Below are 21,034 nucleotides of genomic sequence, written 5' to 3'. Positions count from 1 at the left end.
TGGTCAGGCTTCCCAGCTCCCTCTGTCAGGCCGAATGCCTGGGATCCTAGGAGGGAGAGGACCAAACACTTTTCAGGCATCTTTCAGGGTAGCACTGGGTAAATAAAATGGGAAGCCCGTGGACGCGTTCGGCGGAGTGCGAGTGGGGAGGAGTGGGGACAAGGATTGGGACTCACCTCTGTCGTTTCTCACCTTCTACCCCTAGATCTCGCCATGCGGCTACCTGACCTGAGACCCTGGGCCTTCCTGCTGCTGGCCGACTGGGCGTTACTCTGGCTGCTGCAGGGGACCCTGGGGGCTCTGCTTCCCCGCGGGCTTCCAGGCCTGTGGCTAGAAGGCACCTTGCGACTGGGAGGGCTTTGGTGGCTTTTGAGGCTGGGAGGGCTGCTGAGGTTTGCGGGAGCACTGCTGCCCCCCCTCTGCCTGGTGACCCCTCTGTTTCTCTCCCTGCGGGCCCTGGTCCCGGGGACCTTGAGTGCTCCCCCAGCCAGGGCGGCTTCAGCCCCGTGGAGCTGGCTGCTGCTGGGTTACGGAGCGGCAGCGCTGAGCTGGGGCGTGTGGGCTGTGCTGAGCCCTCCAGGAGCCCGGGAGAGGGAGCAGGGCCAGGAGAACAACAGAGCCTTGATGTGGAGGTTGCTGAAGCTCTCAAGGCCAGACCTGCCTTTCCTGGGTGTGGCCTTCTTCTTCCTCGCTGTTGCCGTGTTGGGTGAGTCGGGAGAGGGCGCTGTGACTTGGAGGTGGGAAAAGGCCCTGGGCACCAGCACATTCACTGTTGTCCTCCCGCAGGTGAGACATTAATCTCTTACTATTCTGGTCTTGTGATTGACATCCTGGGAGGTGATTTTGATCCTGATGCCTTTGCCAGCGCCATCTTTTTCATGTGTCTCTTCTCTGTTGGGAGGTAGGTGATGGTGATTTGCTAGCCCCCAGTTTTTACAGGGGCCCTCACTTTCCTAACTGTTTTCAGACCCTCTTGTGCCCAAAGCACAAAATACTTAAACTAAAAAATCTGTATTTGTTCATTCACCATTCTGTGTCATGCATCCACTCATTTATTCCTCCGTTCACCACGTGGCTCCAACATCTTCAAAGTTTATATTACTTATTATAGTTACGGATAGGAGTGAATGTAGTACAGAAGGTGTTTATGTGTCGAATGGAATGTCTCTCAGTTACCTCTCAACATTTTTATCTCCATGAAGTTCCATTTCTCTTTTCTGTCTCCAACCTCCCACCCTGTGTTTGTTTCCACAGTTACCCAGTTGTCAGGGTGGGCATGTTTCTTCCTCCTGACTCTTCGTCCTTAAGTCATCTTGTCTATCCTGGAAGATCTTACTCTGAGGCTTGTCACCTTTCTTTCCAGCATCTTTACTCTTTTCCACTTCATTTACTTTTCCTTCTGTTTTAAGACGTAGCCAGGAGTCCGCTGTCTACAAACTAAGTAACTAATTAACTAACTGCTTGATAGGGCTGGGACTAGGATGAGGTGAATCAGGCACCTAGGCTGCAGAATTTAAGGAGGTGCTCATTCTCAGGGTCGTGCGAGTACCTCACTAGCCTTCCCCAAATACCAGCCGGCTGCTTGATCCTGCTCCTTTGATATGGTCATACTTCATTTAGAATCCCTCAAAAACCAGTTCTTCATTATTTCATACTTACTACTCTTTGCTGAAACTACTTAAAAGTGAACTTCTTAATGATCAAGCTGCTGCTTTAAAAAAAAAAAAATCAGCCCTCAGCTCTCTATGTGTCTGTAGCATCTGGCATCAGAACAATCTTTTTTAAAAAAATTATTTACTTATGTATCTTATTTATTTGTCTGTGCTGGGTCTTAGTTGCGGCATATGGTCTCTCAGCTGCAGCATGCGGGATCTAGTTTCCTGACCAGGGATCGAACCTGGGCCCCCTGCATTGGGAGCTCGGAGTCTTAACCACTGGACCACCAGGGAAGTCCCAGAACAATCTCTTATGATTGATCTTGTTCTTCAGGTAGCTTTTATGAACTCCCTTTCTACTTTCCAGTCCACTCTGCCTCTTCTGGAGAACCGTCCTCCTCTGGATCCTTAATTATGGACTTTTCTCAGGACTCAGTTCTCTGATCTTTAAGAACATTTTTCCTGTTGAGCTAATGCAGCTCACGTCTGCAGGACATTCCCACATCCACATTCCCACATCCAGCTCCAGTCTTGTAATCCAGAGGCCTCTTGACGTTCCCATTGGATGATGCCCTGTCACCTCAGACTCCATGCACCCAGAACTCCAAGTGCATCCCACTCCCTCCTGGTCTCCTTGAAAATGCCTCCCTCTTCTTATTCCCATTCATGAAACCATCAGTATCCTCAGCTCCAAGCACCAGCGTCGTCGCTGCCTTTCTCACGTTCTTGCATTTGCCACACTCAAAACGTGCTCCTATGGCTCCTTTCTCTCCGTTCTCACTGTGATCACCAAAGTCCAAACCCTCACCATTTGATGTCTGAGTATGCCAGCAGCCCTCTCAACATGGTCATTAGATTTGTATTAGAAACCCATATTTTGTACAGTTCCTGCCTTTGCGCTTTCACAGTTTTCCTTTGAGTTTGACTGTAAAAATTCACTTGGTCTAAGAGGAATTTTCCAATCCCAAGGACAGTGGAGAGGGAGAACAGCAGGATCCCAGGGCTTTGGAGATGGGAGGGCAGGGAGTCCATTGCTACAGTTCCCACAAGAAAGTATCAATATCTGGAAGTAGGAAGAAGGACGTTGGGGGTGGAGGAAGGAGACCAAGACCAAGGGGAAAGCTGGAGGGATGGCCCTGAGAGAGACCAGGTCAGAAGCAAGCCATAGGCTCTTTCCCTTCACAGCATCTTTCCATTTCTATTGTACTGTTCCCTCCTGTCTAGAACAGAATGAACTAGTGATGCTGGTGAATCTGTCTGTTATGATGTGGTTCCCACAGCTGGCTCACTGTGTCCTCTTTTCTCTTCGTCTGTTGATTCCTGCCCCTTGTGTCTCCCTCTCTCTTATTTGTTTCTCTTCTGCTCTCATGATATACTGCCCCCAACTTTGTATTTGTTTTCTTCGCATGCTTTCTCCTCTGCTTCTCTCTCTCCCTCCGTCCTTCTCTGCATCTCTCCTCTTCATCCTCTGCCGCCCTCCTTCCCCGCAGTTCACTGTCTGCAGGCTGCCGAGGAAGCACCTTCACCTTCATCATGTCCAGAATCAACCTGCGGGTCCGGGAGCTGCTTTTCTCCTCCCTCCTGTGCCAGGACCTTGCTTTCTTCCAGGAGACTAAGACAGGTAGGGCCTGGAGTCCAGGTCTGGGGTCCCCCAGGACTTCCTTTCCCCTCCACTGCCCTCCCCCTGCATCCCTGGTGCCAAGGCCTGGAGCTGTTTTTCTCTCTTTGGGGACCATGTAGAGAGGCAGTCTGCAGGGAGGGAGGGCTATGTGAGATTGGGAGCTCAGGAGGGAATTTCTGGGGGTTCTGCATTACAACACGTGGTTTCCTCACCTGCTTTGTCCTGCCCAGGGGAGCTGAATTCCCGGCTGAGCTCAGATACCAAACTGATGAGTAACTGGCTTCCTCTTAATGCCAACGTGCTGTCTCGAAGCCTGGTGAAAGTGCTGGGAGTTTACAGCTTCATGCTCAACGTGTCACCTCGACTCACCCTCCTTTCTCTGCTTGAGGTGCCTCTAATGACAGCGGCTGAAAAGATGTACAGTGCTCGCCATCAGGTACGTGTGGATGCTAGGGAATCCCCAGGGAAGAAGAAAGTTCTCCTAGAGGCCTTCTCCAGGCCCTTAGAGGCTTCAGAAGGGCCATGACCCTCTGGGACTTCGTGTGTGTGTGTGACAGAGGGGGGGGTGGGAAGAGAGGTGGCGGGGAAGAGAGAGAGAGAGAGAGAGAGAGAGAGATTTTCAGGTTATTTTTCATTATAGGTTATTAAAAGATGTTGAATGTAGTTCCCTGTGCTATACAGTAAATCCTTGTTGCTTATCTATTTTGTGTTAGTAGTTTGTATCTGTTCATCTCAAACTCTTAGTTTATCCACTCCCCCCTTCCCCCAATTTTGGTAACCATAGGTTTGTTTTCTACGTCTGTGAGTCTGTTTCTGTTTGTATGCAGATTCATTTGTATTATTTTTTTAGATTCCACATGTAAATGATATCATATAATATTTGTCTTTCTCTGTCTGACTTACTTCACTTAGCGTGAAGAGAGCGTTCCAAGGGCTGGAATGAGACGTGGGGGTCGGCTGTCTTCTGCCGAATCAGCCCCTCCTATCTCCTGCCCCACTTTTCCAGGCAGTCCTTCAGGAGATCCAGGATGCTGTGGCGAAAGCAGGACAGGTGGTACGTGAGGCAGTTGGAGGGCTGCAGACTGTGCGCAGTTTTGGGGCGGAGGAGCAAGAGGTCCATCGCTATAAGGAGGCTCTTGACCGATGCCGGCAGCTGTGGTGGCGACGAGATCTGGAAAGGGCCCTCTACTGCCTCTTAAGGAGGGTGAGGAGGCTGAGTGGCTGGAGGAAGGGCTCAGGGAGGGGGCAGGGAAAGTGATGGTCCTCTTCCTACAGCTGGTCTGGGGGTCGCTCAGTGTCATAGGGGCAGGGAGGCCAAAGAATGGAAGATTCTCAGGCTCCCTTTCCTTCTCCCTCCAGATGCTGCACTTGGCAATGAAGGTTATATTGCTGAGATGTGGGCTGCAGCAGATCCTGGCTGGGGACCTCACCCAGGGTGGGCTGATTTCCTTTCTGCTCTACCAGGAGGACGTGGGCTGCCACGTGAAAGTGAGTCAGGAGCTGTGCACGCTCTCTTTTCCCGCTTTGTCTTCTATTTGTTCCCCTTAAAAAAAAACAACAAACTGAAATAACCCCAACTCATTGTGATAGAGAATTTCAAACATGGGCAATAAAAGAGAAAAAAACTATAATGTGAACCCCCATGTACCCAACATCTGTGTTTTTTTTTAACTTTTTTTTTCTTTATTTTATTTAAAATTTTTGTTTTATATTGGGGTATAGTTGATTTACAGTGTTGTGTTAGTTTCAGGTGTACAGCAAAGTGAATCAGTTATACATATATCCACTCTTTTTTAGATTCTTTTCCCATGTAGGTCTTTACAGAGTATTGAGTAGAGTTCCCTGTGCTATAGAGTAGGTCCTTATTAGTTATCTATTTTATATATAGTAGTGTGTATATATCATAGGATATTGAATATAGTCCTCTCTGCTATACGGTAGGACCTTGTTGTTTACCCCCCAGCATCTGTTTTAACAATTACCAATTCATGGCCAATCTTATTTAATCTGTAACCCCACCCACTTCCCTCCCCCCATATTATTTTGAAGCAATCCAAGATACGGTTTCATCTGTAAATATGTATCACTACATGTAAACATTAAAATACATGTAACCACAAAGCCATGGCCACAGCAAGAGAATTAACAACAACTTCACCAAATGCAAGTCAATGATCAGATTTTCACATTTTTCATAGAGGTATATATTACACTGATCTCTTTCTCTCTCTCATATACATCTGTGGTGACAGCAACCAGTAAAACTTAGATCCATTAAATCATTTGCGGTGGCAAAACGGTGACACTCCCCCATTCCTTATTTATTAGATGCATGTCTCAAGGGAGATGTCTCCTCATCTACTGTTTGGTTGCCAAGTGGTACAGTTTGATTAGGAAAGGCACAGTAAGTGTTTAGTTCCTTCCTATATTTACCAGTTTTCAAAAATAATTAGTTACTGGATCTTGGGCTTTATAAGTTTCGTAGACACGGATTAAACATCTTTTATGGGTGGAGAGCTGTGCAAAGCAGTCTGGCATCTGCAAAGAGGAGGTGGGCACAGCACCCGCTTTTAAGGAGTTCCCTGTGTAACTCGGCCAGACAGAACTGTGTACGAGTAACTGGAAAGGTCTGGGGATGGAAGGACTCTGGCCTCCATCCTTTACCTGGCAAATTGGAATAATGGGGTATTGGTGCCCCTTTGAAATTCAAGCAAATTGCACATTAAGGGGACTTCCCTGGCGGTCCAGTGGTTAGTACTCCATGCTTCCACTGCAGGGGGCACGGGTTTGATCGCTGGTCAGGGAAACAGGATCCCACATGCCCTGTGGCACGGCCAAAAAAAAAAAAAAATCGCACATTAACAGTAGGGAATCGGGACTTCCCTGGTGGCGCAGTGGTTAAGAATCCGCCTGCCAATGCAGGGGACACGGGTTTGATCTCTGGTCCGGGAAGATCGCACATGCCACGGAGCAACTAAGCCCGTGCTCCACAACTACTGAGCCTGCGCTCTAGAGCCCACGAGCCACAACTACTGAGCCCACGTGCCACAACTACTGAAGCCCGCGTGCCTAGAGCCCGTGCTCTGCAACAAGAGCAGCCACTGCAATGAGAAGCCTGTGCACCGCAACCAAGAGTAGTCCTCACTTGCCGCAACTAGAGAAAGTCCACGCAGCAACGAAGACCCAATGCAGCCAAAAATAAATAAATATACATATCTATATATATGTGTATATATCTATATCTATATCTATCTATGTATATATAAAAGGTAGGGAATCTTTTTTGGATGAGGGGAGAAGCATGGCTGGGGTGGAGTGTGACAGGGAGGGTGTGAGGAGTTGGGAAGTTGGTTCCTGGTGGAGCTTCCTTTGCTTGGCTGACCCCTGCCTTCCTGTTTTGCAGACCCTGGTGTACATGTTTGGGGACATGCTGAGCAATGTGGGGGCTGCAGAGAAGGTGTTCTGCTACCTGGACCGAAAGCCAAATCTGCCTCCAACTGGGACACTGGCCCCGCCCACTCTGCAGGGCCTGATGGAATTCCAGAACGTCTCCTTTGTGTATCCCAATCGCCCTGACCAGCCTGTGCTCAAGGTGCCCAACGGAGACCCCAGGGAGGGAATCTGGGCCCCTCACGCCCTGAGTGATGAGAAGCTTATCCTTCTCTGATAGAAAGAAGAGGAGAGGGAGGGCAAACAGGCAGGCCTCTAACTCTTTCCTGGCTTTTCTAGGGTCTGACATTCACCCTGCCTCCTGGGCAGATGACCGCACTGGTGGGGCCCAGTGGATCTGGAAAGAGCACAGTAGCTGCTCTGCTGCAGAATCTGTACCAGCCCACCGAGGGGCAGGTGCTGCTGGATGGGGAGCCCATCTCCCAGTATGAGCGCCGCTACCTACACCAACAGGTGGGTGGGGAGGAAGGAGAGGGATTGCAGATTGGATGGAAGAAGTATGTGCGGAGAGCAGGGGGTGGAGACGGGGGAAGAAACACAAGGGGTCCATTGTGAGGTAGGTAGGCGAGGAGGAAAGGAGGGTCCCTGCCATGGGGGTTTCCACATGGTCCTCTGCTCCTGTCGCCTCTGCCCAGGTGGTTTTGGTCGGGCAGGAGCCTGTGCTGTTTTCGGGTTCGGTGAGGGACAACATCACTTATGGGCTGAAGGGCTGCAGCGAAGAGAAGGTTCTGGCTGCTGCACGGGCGGCCAGAGTGGAGGAGTTCATAAAGGAAATGAAGCACGGACTTGATACAGGTACCTTCTTCTTTTTTTAACATCTTTATTGGAGTATAATTGCTTTACAATGGTGTGTTGGTTTCTCCTTTATAACAAAGTGAATCAGCTATACGTATACATATATCCCCATATCCCCTCCCTCTTGCGTCTCCCTCCCACCCTCCCTATCCCACCCCTCTATGTGGACACAAAGCACCGAGCTGATCTCCCTGTGCTATGCTGCTGCTTCCCACCAGCCATCTGTTTACATTTGGTAGTGTTTATATGTCCATGCCACTCTCTCACTTTGTCCCAGCTTACCCTTACCCCTCCCCGTGTCCTCAAGTCCGTTCTCTACATCTGTGTCTTTATTCCTGTCCTGCCCCTAGGTTCTTCAGAACCTTTGTTTTAGATTCCATATATATGTGTTAGCATACGGTATTTGTTTTTCTCTTTCTGACTTACTTCACTCTGTATGGCAGACTCTAGGTCCATCCACCTCACTACAAATAAATCAATTTCATTTCTTTTTATGGCTGAGTGATATTCCATTGTATAGATGTGCCACATCTTCTTTATCCATTCATCTGTCGAAGGACACTTAGATTGCTTCCATGTCCTGGCTATTGTAAATAGACCTGCAGTGAACATTGTGGTACATGACTCTTCTTGAATTATGGTTTTCTCAGGGTATATGCCCAGTAGTGGGATTGCTGGGTCATATGATAGTTCTATTTTTAGTTTTTTAAGGAACCTCCATCCTGTTCTCCATAGTGGCTATATCAATTTACATTCCCACCAACAGTGCAAGAGGGTTCCCTTTTCTCCACACCCTCTCCAGCATTTATTGTTTGTAGATTTTTTGATGATGGCCATTCTGACCGGTGTGAGGTGATACCTCATTGTAGTTTTGACTTGCATTTCTCTAATGATTAGTGATGTTGAGCATCCTTTCATGTGTTTGTTGGCAATCTGTATATCTTCGAAGAAATGTCTATTTAGGTCTTCTGCCCATTTTTGGATTGGGTTGTTTGTTTTTTTGATAATGAGCTGCCTGAGCTGCTTGTAAATTTGGGAGATTAATCCTTTGTCATTTGCTTCATTTGCATATATTTTCTCCCATTCTGAGGGTTGTCTTTTGGTCTTGTTTATGGTTTCCTTTGCTGTGCAAAAGTTTTTAAGTTTCATTAGGTCCCATTTGTTTATTTTTATTTCCCTTTCTCTTGGAGGTGGGTCAAAAAGGATCTTGTTGTGATTTATGTCATAGAGTGTTCTGCCTATGTTTTCCTCTAAGAGTTTTATAGTGTCTGGCCTTACATTTAGGTCTTTAATCCATTTTGATTTTATTTTTGTGTATGGTGTTAGGGAGTGTTCTAATTTCATTCTTTTACATGTAGCTGTCCAGTTTTCCCAGCACCACTTATTGAAGAGGCTATCTTTTCTCCATTGTATATTCTTGCCTCCTTTATCAAAGTTAAGGTGACCATATGTGCGTGGGTTTATCTCTGGGCTTTCTATCCTGTTTCACTGATCTATATTTCTGTTTTTGTGCCAGTACCGTACTGTCTTGATTACTGTAGCTTTGTAGTATAGTCTGAAGTCAGGGAGCCTGATTCCTTCAGCTCCGTTTTTCTTTCTCAAGATTGCTTTGACTGTTCGGGGTCTTTTGTGTTTCCATACAAATTGTGCAATTTTTTTTTCTTGTTCTGTGAAAAATGCCATTCGTAGTTTGATAGGGATTGCATTGAATCTAGATTGCTTTGGGTGATATAGTCATTTTCACAATGTTGATTCTTCCAATCCAAGAACATGGTATATCTCTCCATCTGTCTTTATCGTCTTTAATTTCTTTCGTCAGTGTCTTATAGTTTTCTGAGTACAGGTCTTTCGCCTCCTTAGGTAGGTTTATTCCTAGGTATTTTATTCTTTTTGTTGCAATGGTAAATGGGAGTGTTTCCTTAATTTCTCTTTCAGATTTTTCATCATTAGTGTATAGGAGTGCAAGAGATTTCTGTGCATTAATTTTGTGTCCTGCTACATTACCAGATTCATTGATTAGCTCTAGTAGTTTTCTGGTAGCATCTTTAGGATTCTCTATGCATAGTATCATGCAAACAGTGACAGTTTTACTTCATCTTTTCTGATTTATATTCCCTTTATTTCTTTTTCTTCTCTGATTGCTGTCACTAAAACTTCTAAAGGTATGTTGAATAATAGTGGTGAGAGTGGGCAACCTTGTCTTGTTCCTGATCTTAGTGGAAATGGTTTCAGTTTTTCACCATTGAGAACGATGTTGGCTGTGGGTTTGTCATATATGGCCTTTATTATGTTGAGGTAAGTTCCCTCTATGCCTACTCTCTGGAGGGTTTTTATCATAAATGGGTGCTGAATTTTGTTGAAAGCTTTTTCTGCATCTATTGAGATGATCATATGCTTTTTCTCCTTCAATTTGTTAATATGGTGTATCACGTTGATTGATTTGTATATATTGAAGAATCCTTGCATTCCTGGAATAAACCCCACTTGATCATGGTGTATGATCCTTTTAATGTGCTGTTGGATTCTGTTTGCTAGTATTTTGTTGAGGATTTTTGCATCTCTGTTCATCAGTGATATTGGCCTGTAGTTTTCTTTCTTTTCTGTCACATCAACAAAGATGTGACGTCTTTGGTTTTGGTATCAAGGTGATGGTGGCCTCGTAGAATGAGTTTGGGAGTGTTCCTCCCTCTGCTATATTTTGGAAGAGTTTGAGAAGGATAGGTGTTAGGTCTTCTCTAAATATTTGATAGAATTCGCCTGTGAAGCCATCTGGGCCTGGGCTTTTGTTTGTTGGAAGATTTTAAATCACAGTTTCAATTTCAGTGCTTGTGATTGGTCTGTTTACATTTTCTCTTTCTTCCTGGTTCAGTCTCGGAAGGTTGTGCTTTTCTGAGAATTTGTCCATTTCTTCCAGGTTGTCCATTTTATTGGCATAGAGTTGCCTGTAGTAATCTTTCATGATCCTTTGTATTTCTGCAGTGTCAGTTGTTACTTCTCCTTTTTCATTTCTAATTCTATTGATATGCGTCCTCTTCCTTTTTTTCTTGATGATTCTTGCTGATGGTTTATCAATTTTGTTTATCTTCTCAAAGAACCAGCTTTTAGTTTTATTGATCTTTGTTATCACTTTCTTCATTTCTTTTTCATTTATTTCTGATCTGAACTTTATGATTTCTTTCCTTCTGCTAACTTTGGGGTTTTTTGTTCTTCTTTCTCTAATTGCTTTAGGGATACAGGTACCTTCAGCCAAACCCACTCACCTCCCTCCCCAGCATCATGAGTTCTGTAGCTGCCTGTCCAGCTCAGGAGCCTTTGTTCCTGGAGAGCAGGGCAGGGTGATGATGCTCTATTTACACGGGCAGCCCTAGAGGTCCCTCCCCTACTCCGGGCCCTCATCCACCTAATTGTTGGCTGTGGAAATACCAGCTGTGCTTGTGAGGAGGATGTTTTCGTGGTCACCTGTGTGTGAGGAGAGGGATTTCTCGGTTTCCTCAGAGGTGGGAGAGAAAGGGAACCAGTTGGCTGTGGGACAGAAGCAACGTCTGGCCATCGCCCGGGCCCTTGTGAGGGACCCCCGGGTCCTCATCCTGGATGAAGCCACCAGTGCCCTGGACGTGGAGTGTGAGCAGGCTGTGAGTACTGGGCTCGGAGGGGCAGGGGCGGTGGGACCTTTCTTAGGGCTGGGATGGAATGGAGGCTACGTGGGGGTGGTGTGGGGACATCCCTAATGCCGCCATGTCTCCCGTCCCATCCTCCAGCTGCCACAGCCCCTCTGAGAGAGGAGGGCAGCGCAGACCTTTCCCTCCCGTTCTGTCTTATCTTCTCGTGTTTCATGCCTTCTCTACCCTAAGTCACTAGAGATGGTGCCCAGTGGGGCCGTGGCGTCCATCTCATTCTTATCTTTCTGAGGTGTTATGATCCTCCCCCTTCAGCTGCAGGACTGGAAAGCTCGCGGGGACCGCACGGTGCTGGTGATCGCCCACAAGCTGCACACGGTTCTGAACGCCGACCAGATCCTGGTGCTGAGCCAGGGAGAGCTGAAGGAGCATGAGCAGCTCATGGAGGGGCAGGACCTCTACTCCCGCCTGGTGCAGCAGAACAGGAGGACTGAGACCCCAGAGATGCTGGAGCCTTCTCAGGGCCATCTCAGTGACCCAGAGTAGCTCCTGCTTTGGCTTTCCCTGGGGGTGTTCCCCTGGGTGGTTGTTTTTGGAGCTGGAGGCCCGATGATGGAGATTTAGACCATGTGTACTTTTGTTGGGGCCATGGGAGGGCAGGAGGTTGCTTTCTGTATCCAGGGACCTTATTTCCTTGATGAACAGAGCTTTGCCTGGTGCTGAGTACTGTACTGTGGCATCATAAGTACATTTCAAAATATTTTTTCCTTATATAAATAGCACACATTCATATAGGAAATGTAGAAAATAGAGACGGGTAGGAAGGAGAAAAGTAAAGCTACACACTGTTTCACATCCCAGAGATAATCACAGGGACTATTTTGCTGGCTGTCTTAGCCTTTGAATTGTTCTTTGAGATACATATTAACCAGTATGACATAAATATTCATGAGTTTGCCTTTCTGTATCCTTCCCTATTCCCACCAGGACCTGATATTTTGTTGGGGAGCTAGGGTATGGTGGGACAGAGGACTGTTCCCTAATTAACAGTATGAATAAAGTATTGATGAGTTACTGTGTACTGTACTGTGTACTGTGTACAGAGTAGGAACTATGCTAAGCCTTTTTCATGTATTATCATTTTTAATCCTTATCCTCAGCCCTTTGAGATTGTTAGTTATTATCCCCATTTTATGGATGAGAATACTGAGTCTCAAAGAGATTAAAGGACTTTCCCAAGGTTGCACAGTGGTGGAATTGGACTTGGAATCCAGGCCTGACCCCAGAGTCCACGCTCTCAGCTAATACATTATATTGCATCTTGTGTCATAATCTACTTTATAATCAGATCAAGTAAAGCTTTTTCACTTCTAGCTCCGAAAAGCTCTGAATCCCTTATCTTCTCTCTGATCTCGTTCTTGTAACTTTCATTCATAGTGTGAGATGATCTCATATTCAGAGAGGTTCCCCTACCGTTGGTGCACCTCTTCCAGCCATTGTTCACAAAGTCATTCTTTCTAAAAGACGCATAAGACGATGTCACTCCTGTAAAATCCTCCCTGTGTCTTCACCCCTTTTTCTGCTCACATCTTCCTCAGAGACAGTTTTTCTAGCCCGTTTGTCTCACCCTTTCTTGTTGGATTAAGTTCTATCCACAACAAACTTCCTGCCCTCCTGATGCCTTTGTGCCTCCGAATATGTTGTTTCCTGCCATTCGGTGAACGATGCTCCTGGATTTGCCCCAGTTCTTTAAGATTCAACTCAGGATTCAAGTCTCCCAAGAAGCCTTGCTTTATCTTCTCAGTCTGGAGAAAGTGCCCTTTCTACGTGCTTTTGTTGCGCTGCTGCTGGGGCTTACCTCTCACAGTCCCTATTAAACTCTCCACCGCCCACTGTAGACCTCTGTCTTTCCACGAGACCATGAGCCCTTGTGGGGGAGGCTGTCTATCTTATTAAGCTTTATATCTACTACCTGGCACAGGGCTCCATTCATAGTGGACAATAAATAAATGTTTGTTGGGTAAATGAATAAATCTCCTTCCTCTACTGTCTTCCATCTTAATCCTCCCTACACATACAAATCGTGGAAAGTCCAAAGCTGTGCACGTCACTGGTTATTGGAAGGGTCTTAAAGTGGACGGTTCCTATTCTAGGAAGTTGAAACTTTCACTTTCCCAGAAATAGCAGGTACTTTCCCGGCTAGCAATGAACTCACCAGATATTTTTGTTTTTGTTTTTGTTTTGTTTTTCTGCCTGGCCACTGTTGGGAGCAAGGTGAGGCCAGAGTAAGGAACTTCTGGTGCAGATAAACCTTTGCTTCATCCTGCTGCTGTCCTACTTCTCCACACCTGTTTATCTCTCAAATTTCACCAAGGGTGAAATAAGCATTGGGAGAGAGAAGGCTGGCCTGATTCCTTCCCCTCCCCACCAAATGTCCTCCTTCTATTTATAAAGTAGGAATGATAATTTCTGTATCTCCCTACCTTATGGAAACTATAGTCCTCACAGAAGAAGATGTATTAATCTTTGATGTCCTCAGTACAAATTATACCCATTGACTCAAAATACTTTAAACTTGGAAGACATCTTAAAAATAGTATAGCTGTCAAATCTTACTTTACAGATAGGGAAAGTGGCCTGAAATCACACAGCTAATCAGTGACAGAGCTGGGAGGAAAACTCAGGCATCCTGATGGGCAGTATGGGAAGATACAGCAGAACTTAGGATCATAAGCGGTCGTGAAAACTTGTTATCTCAGGGAAACTTCCAGGTACGCCTTATTTCAGGGACACAGAACAATGTTCCCCGACAGAGTGTTCAACAAATCCTTACAAGTGTGGTCTGCCTGGTAACCACAGACATTAGTAATTCTGATTTGTCCAGAGTTCTTTTCATTTCCCCCTCCTACTACCCATCACCATTTGACTTCCGCCCCTTAATTTCCCCTTCTTCTTGTCACTTACCTTCATTGCCTTTCCTGCTCAGCCATGTACTACTCTTTCCAAAGCGAGATATGAATGGAGAGGAGGAACCTTAGGAAACTCTCAGATTACTTTGGAGCCCCAAACAACCTCCCGCCCCGTCTGCTCTGCCCAGTGCGGGAATAACATTGAACTTAAAGTACTTTACACTCCAGCCGAGTGGGGCAGCCACTTGTAGTCTGCACGGCAGTCGCGGTTCAGGAGAAGGAAGTGTGGAGTCAGAATTTGCGGGGGAAAGGACAAGGGAATAAGGAAAACAAAAATCTGTTTTGGCGCTGAGTGAAAGGAGCATCCGTTCACTTGGGTCCGATGCCACCTGCTGGCCCTAGGAAAGACTGAGTCTTCAACCTAGAGTTTCAAGGGCTTTTATGAATTGTAATAATTCAGTATCAATGATAATCATTCACGGAGTGCCCTCTGTGTGCTTCTGCTGTGCTAAGTGCCTGCCATATACCATCTTACTTTATCTTTAAGATAATCCCATGTGGCAGGTGTTACTATCCCAATTCTAAGAATGAGAGTGGAGATTTAGAAACATTTACTCACTTGCCTGGGACACAGAGCTAGGAAAAGGTGGACTTTGCTTAACTTTACAACAGAACTCCTCAAAAGAGTTTGCTATACTGCCTGTATCCACTTACCCTCTTACTATTCTCTTTTTTAAAGATACAATTCATGTGAATAAGCAATACGTTAATTAATGTGGTTTACAATTCAAAAAGCACAACATGGTCTATGGAGGAAAGCTTCACTCCCATCCTTCCCCACAGTTTGCCAGTACCCCTTGCTTTGGTGATCCATACTTCAAGCTTTATCCTTCCAGAGAAACAATGTACTGTATATTTAAGCATATATATGTATATATTCTCGCTCCCTGTTATTACAAATAGCAGCTCCCTAAATTCCCAGTTCTGAAATTTACTTTTTTTAAATAAATGTATTTATTTTATCTATTTTTGACTGCTTTGGGTCTTTGTTGCAGCATGCGGGCTTTCTCTAGATGCAGCGAGCGGGGGCTACTCTTCGTTGCGGTGCGCGGGCTTCTCATTGCGGTAGCTTCTTTTGTTGCGGAGCGTGGGCTCTAGGCATGCGGGCTTCAGTAGTTGTGGCATGTGGGCTCAGTAGTTGTGGCACATGGGCTTAGTTGCTCCTTGGCATGTGGGATTTTCCCTGACCAGGGTTCGAACCCGTGTCTCCTGCATTGGCAGGTAGATTCTTAACCACTGCACCACCAGGGAAGTCCTGAAATTTACTTTTTAAACTTTAGAAATATATGGCTCTAATGTATGCTATTTTATGGAAGTACCATATTTCATTTAGCCTGTCTCCTTTTATTGATGAGTAGTTAGGCTATCAGAAGTCTTTTGCTATTATAAGCAATGTCTTGTATAGACATTGTTATACATTGTTATACACATGTGCGAGAATAGGACTAGGATAAAGTCCTAAAGAGGATGTTGCCAAGTCTAAATGTTTATGTATTATTAATATTGATAGATATTGGAAAATTACCGTCATGGAGATTGTATGAATGCAGAATTCCATCAGCAGTATATGAGTTTATCTCTTTCCCCGCATTCTCATCAACACAGAATGTTGCAAAATTTTTAGATTTTGTGACTCTTATAGATAAAAAGTGGCATCGTACTGAAGTTGTCATTTGGTTTATTTTTGTTACCACTTAAGGAAGAAGGATACTGAACCCAGAAAGAAAAACTGGGATGCAATAAGCAAAGATGAGTAAACACACACACGTGCGCACACACCACCACAACCATCGTTAACTGAAACCTGTCTAAAATATTGGTAAATCAGACTGAGGAATGAAAAATGACTATAACTATGAAAATCACTGGCAATAATGACAATTAAATTTAAGAACATGATGGAATAATCAGAAATAACATGAGAGTGAGGGCAGATAAAGTAAAAGAATTCTAAAGTCTTGGTCGTATTTGGCAGGAGGGCAGAGATATTAACTTCGGATGTTGCTAAATTAGGCAGTCATGTTAAAAATGTAGGGGTAAATCTTAATTAATAAAAATTAAAACTCCTAAGCCAGTAGGGGGAAATTAGAGATTACTTAGAATATTTAATTAGTTTAATGTAAGTGATGAAAGGACAATAAAGGAAGCAAATAACATAGCACAATATGTGATAATAGAAACAAATCCAGACAGCTTAGTAGTCACAGAAATGTAAATAGCTTAAATTTAGAAGTTAAAAGAAAGAAGTTCTCAGATTGGATTAATACTATCACAAAATCTAGTTATAAGCCCTTCACATGAGTCACAAAGAAAACTTAAATACTTGAAAAGGTTAAAATCAAAATGTGTAATACGATGTGTAAAGCTAACACTAATAGAAGATAGTTCATGTACATTGACATCTAAAAATATGCATAATGGGACTTCCCTGGTGGTCCAGTGGGTAAGACCGAGCTCTCCCAGTGCAGGGGGCCCAGGTGTAATTCCTGGTCGGGGAACTAGATCCCGCATGCTTGTTGCAACTAAGAGTTTGCACACCACAACTAAGACCTGGCACAGCCAAAATAAATAAATAAGTAAATATTACAAAATAAATAAATTAAAATATGCATAATGATAGCAAGAAGTCACCAGGACATTATACTAAAACTGAATGAGTCTGCACCTAGTAGTAAAGTCAGATATAGGTAAGAAAATATAGACCACAGGTATTCCCTGGTGGTCCGGTGGTTAGGACTCCCCGGTTTTCACTTCTGAGGGCTGGGGTTAAATCCCTGGTAGGGGAACTAAGATCCCACAAGCCGAGCAGCGTGGGCAAAAAAAATCTATATCTATATCTGTATGCCAAATTATAGAAGAAATTGACAAATAGAAACACATTTCTTAATAATTACAGATTAAGTGGAAAAATGAGTAAGGACATAGAATAAGCTTGCTGATGGCCTAGTCTTTAATATCTGAGAGTCAAAAGATAGCCCGAAGACTGATAAATCAAGTAGTTGTATTTAGAACATATGTAAGAGCACAAAGTTATACACAAAGACAATGGAAGAGAAAGGGAGAGAATATAAGCTTGTTTTCTGATGCTTATAGTAGAAAACTAATAGGAACTACCTAAAGAAGAGAGGAACTAACTGAAGTATATAAAAATAAAATTATCAAGACAATCCCAACATAGACACTTTCCTAAATATCTGAAAAACTGCAATTTAGAAAACCACAAAAAGACAAAGTGAAAGATTTTAAAAATGAAATAGTCGGGGCTTCCCTGGTAGTGCAGTTGTTGAGAATCCACCTGCCAATTCAGGGGACACAGGTTCAAGCCCTGGTCCAGGAAGATCCCACATGCCGCGGAGCAGCTAAGCCCGTGTGCCACAACTACTGAGCCTGCGCTTTAGAGCCCGTGAGCCACAAATACTGAAGCCTGTGCACCTAGAGCCCGTGCTCTGCAACAAGAGAAGCCACCATGATGAGAAGCCCGCGCACTGCAACGAAGAGTAGCCCCCACCCGCCTCAACTAGAGAAAAGCCTGCATGCAGCAATGAAGACCCAACGCAGCCAAAAAAATTAAAAAAAAGAAATAAAAAAGAAGTACTCATATAAACATCATATTTAACAGAAAATAATAATCTCCAAATTACACTGAACTATTTGCCATATTAATAATTGTAAATGAACTTAATTCATTAAAATATTAAAATTAAAAATATTTTCAGATTAGATTAAAAGAAAAACTCTGCTGCTTGCAATATACAAAAGATATGCCTAAAAATAAAGTGACTCAAATAGATTCATTCATTTATTCAATAAATAAAATGATGGACAAAGGCATAAAAAGAGAGTGCAAACATAAAGAAAGCAGAGGTCACAATCTTATTAAACAAGGTGAAATTCAGACCAATCTCCCCAGATTGGTTGAGATAAGAAGACACTTTATAATGTAAAGTGTAAAACTCAAAATGCATGTCTAAGAAATATATAAGTTCTAAATAGCATATAAGTAACCCTCACAAAGCAGAAATGAAGGTAGATACCAGGAAAATATTCAGAAATGTAGTAATAGGTGATTTTAATTCACTTTTCTTAGGACTAACAAATCAAGTAGACAAAAGATAAATATGAACACAGAAAATATTACTAACATAGTCAAAAATTAGATCTGATGGCTCTATATTGAAATTTCTTCCTTGAAAATTGAGAACATAATTTTTCAAGTTTCAGCAAAATATTAATGAAAATAGACCACACATTCTGGCACTCAATCATTTCCCCAAAATAGGAATGATACAGGTACAATTCTCTGACTATAATGGAGCAAGCTTGATAATAATCAGGTCAGAAAAGGTAAATGCCCTTCCGCATAGGAACTTAAAGAAATGGTCTTTCTCTTGGGCCAGAGAGTGAGAAAACAAACAAACAAACAAACAACTGAAGATTTTCTAGAAAAATGACAATTAAAAATTGTTACCAAGTCACTCTGCTTGCCGCACAACAGGCCAATAAATCGGGAGACAAGGTGTTGAGGCAAGGAATAGCGACTTTATTCAGAAAGCCGGCAGACCGAGAAGATGGGGGACTAGGGTCCTCCCAAAACCATCTTATCAGGGTCTGGATGGCAGTTTCTTTTGTAGAACAGAGAGGGGGAGGAGGTGAGGAAGTAAAGTAAAAAGGCCATTAGTGTTGCCTGGCTTGGCCAGCATCGGGAAGGGGATGTGTTAATTTCTTCTTTTCTGCAGCCATTCACAGGTGGGCAGAGTCCGATTGTCTCCCTGGGAGCTGAACAAAGGCACTTTATTATAACATTCAGGCAGATGGGCAGGGTTCCCTGAGGCAGGCCGTTATATATGATTATAATAACAAAAGCAATGAAAAACAAAGTTTAAAATCAAAGAAACAGATCCAACATGGAGTCCGACTTTGCTCTTCCCTGTTACAATTAAATCACATATCAAACTTTTGGGATGTAGTTCCTCAGTGTTCAGAGGAGAATTCATGACCTCAGTTACTTACATCCATGAAAGGAAAGAATGAAATGAAGTGAATTAAGTGAAAGGAAAACAAAATCAAACAAAGGGAAACAACTTAAGTGTCTATCGATAGATGAATGGATAAAGATGTGGTACGTATATACAATGGAATATTATCCAGCCATAAAAAAGAAATAAAATCGTGACATTAACAACAACATGGATGGACCTAGTGGGTATCATGCTAATTGAAATGTCAGAGAAAGACAAACACCGCATGGTTACAGTTACATGTGGAATCTGAAAAACAAAACAAGTGAACAAACAATTACAAAGCAGAAAGACTCATAGTCACAGAGTGGTTGCCAAAGGAGAGGAGGCTGGGGAGAGTAAGTGAAATAGGTGAGGGAGATTCAGAGGTATAAACCTCCAGTTACAAAATAAATGAGTTACAGGAATGAAATGTACAGGGTGGGGAATACAGTCAATAATATTGTAATAACTTTGTATGGTGATAGTTGGTAACTAGACTTATCATGGTGATTACTTTGTAATGTATAGAAATATCAAATCACTATGTTGTATATCTGGAACTAACAGAGTGTTGTAGGTTAATTATATCTCAATAAAAATTAATAAAGTCACCAAGATAGCAGTGGAAGATATATATATATTTTTTCTTTTTTTTTTTTTTGCGGTACGCGGGCCTCTCACTATTGTGGCCTCTCCCGTTGCGGAGCAACAGGCTCCGGACGCGCAGGCTCAGCGGCCATGGCTCACAGGCCTAGCCGCTCCACGGCATATGGGATCTTCCTGGACCAGGGCACGAACCCATGTCCCCTGCATCGGCAGGGGTACTCTCAACCACTGCGCCACCAGGGAAGCCCCACCCCGCTGGAAGAGATATTTTTGTCAGGTAATAGGAGAATGATTTTTTACCACCTCAATGAATAACCACATCTACCACACCCAACTTCTCTCACTCCCTAGGGAATGGGGAGGGAATGAGAAAGAGGGATGCAAAATATCAGTTTTGGGGAAAAATCACAGAAAAGCCCATGTCTCTATTAGGTAGGGCTCTTGGCTGAAGTCAGACGGGAAGAGATAGATGAAAATGCCCCACTTTATTTTTCAAACTCATACAAGTAGAACACAAAAACAGAAATGTGGGAGAAAGCAACCAGGGCATGACCTTTCCCTTTATTAGTTGTCTCCCCAGAAATGTCTATTTTCCCTGATGAGCCTCTGAAGCTCAGATTCTTCCACTGTAGACATTGACAAGAAGCACAGAAAATGACTCAACAAAGTTTCCAACTGGACCAATCAGAGGCTTCGATTTATTCAAGATGTATCAGAGGCCATTGACAAGGGAGATTCCCAGGTTGGTATTGCTTCCTCTTCTTGGTTGACATTGCTACCTCTTCCTACAGATGGTCTCCATGTCATTCCTTGCTTGTGATATACAAAACCACTGACTTCTTTTGAAGAGATGGGGATGGAAATCTGTCCTGGTACCAAAGTTATAGTACAATTCTTCAGTTATTTTGACCTTCTGTGCATCTTATCATTACAGGGATGTTAAAGGTGTAGAAATAAAGTTTCCAGGGTTCTCAAGTAAGAAATGTAGTGCAATGGAAATAGCACAGCCTATGGATTTACTACTTGTGACCTTTGGTTCATTCTTTCATTACTTCACCTGTAAAAGGGAGGTCATAATGGTATCTACGGTGAAGCGTTGTTCTGATGATTCTGTCTCTCTTTCTCTCTCTCTCCCTCCTCCTACCCCACACAGTCATATAGTGCTTAGAAAATTGACTCATAACAAGCAATCAAAAAGTATTAGCTCTTACTGTTATGATGTAGTCAAGTCAGATTTCAGAGTTCATGGGCTTTAGGCACATTCACACCGGAAGAAGTAAAAGGGAGCCCTCCTAAATTTCTGGTTCAGCATCCGTATCTT

At 43.9% G+C, this 21,034-nt stretch overlaps 1 protein-coding gene across 1 annotated transcript; it reads left to right on the top strand.

The window, feature by feature from the left end:
• On the top strand, window positions 1-12,217 carry TAP2 (transporter 2, ATP binding cassette subfamily B member). The gene is made up of 12 exons (XM_033424283.2): window positions 1-98; window positions 206-706; window positions 787-901; window positions 3,146-3,276; window positions 3,507-3,712; window positions 4,283-4,480; window positions 4,636-4,764; window positions 6,680-6,868; window positions 7,006-7,179; window positions 7,362-7,521; window positions 11,017-11,153; window positions 11,454-12,217. Exons 1-12 carry the CDS (start codon window positions 35-37, stop codon window positions 11,682-11,684), a joined length of 2,235 nt encoding a protein of 744 aa, XP_033280174.1. The 5' UTR covers window positions 1-34; the 3' UTR covers window positions 11,685-12,217.
• The last annotated feature ends 8,817 nt before the right edge of the window (window positions 12,218-21,034 follow it).

Source organism: Orcinus orca, chromosome 10 (genome assembly GCF_937001465.1).
Source record: "Orcinus orca chromosome 10, mOrcOrc1.1, whole genome shotgun sequence".
NCBI classification, from domain to species: Eukaryota; Metazoa; Chordata; class Mammalia; order Artiodactyla; family Delphinidae; genus Orcinus; species Orcinus orca.
This window is presented reverse-complemented; position numbering and strand designations above follow the sequence as displayed.

Bases quoted from the DNA above. Each gene is read 5' to 3' on its own strand.
- TAP2 (XM_033424283.2), top strand. From the start codon at position 35: ATGCCTGGGATCCTAGGAGGGAGAGGACCAAACACTTTTCAGGCATCT. The intron at 4,481-4,635 runs GTGAGGAGGCTG...TTCTCCCTCCAG, and splicing joins TCTACTGCCTCTTAAGGAGG to ATGCTGCACTTGGCAATGAA. The intron at 11,154-11,453 runs GTGAGTACTGGG...CTCCCCCTTCAG, and splicing joins ACGTGGAGTGTGAGCAGGCT to CTGCAGGACTGGAAAGCTCG.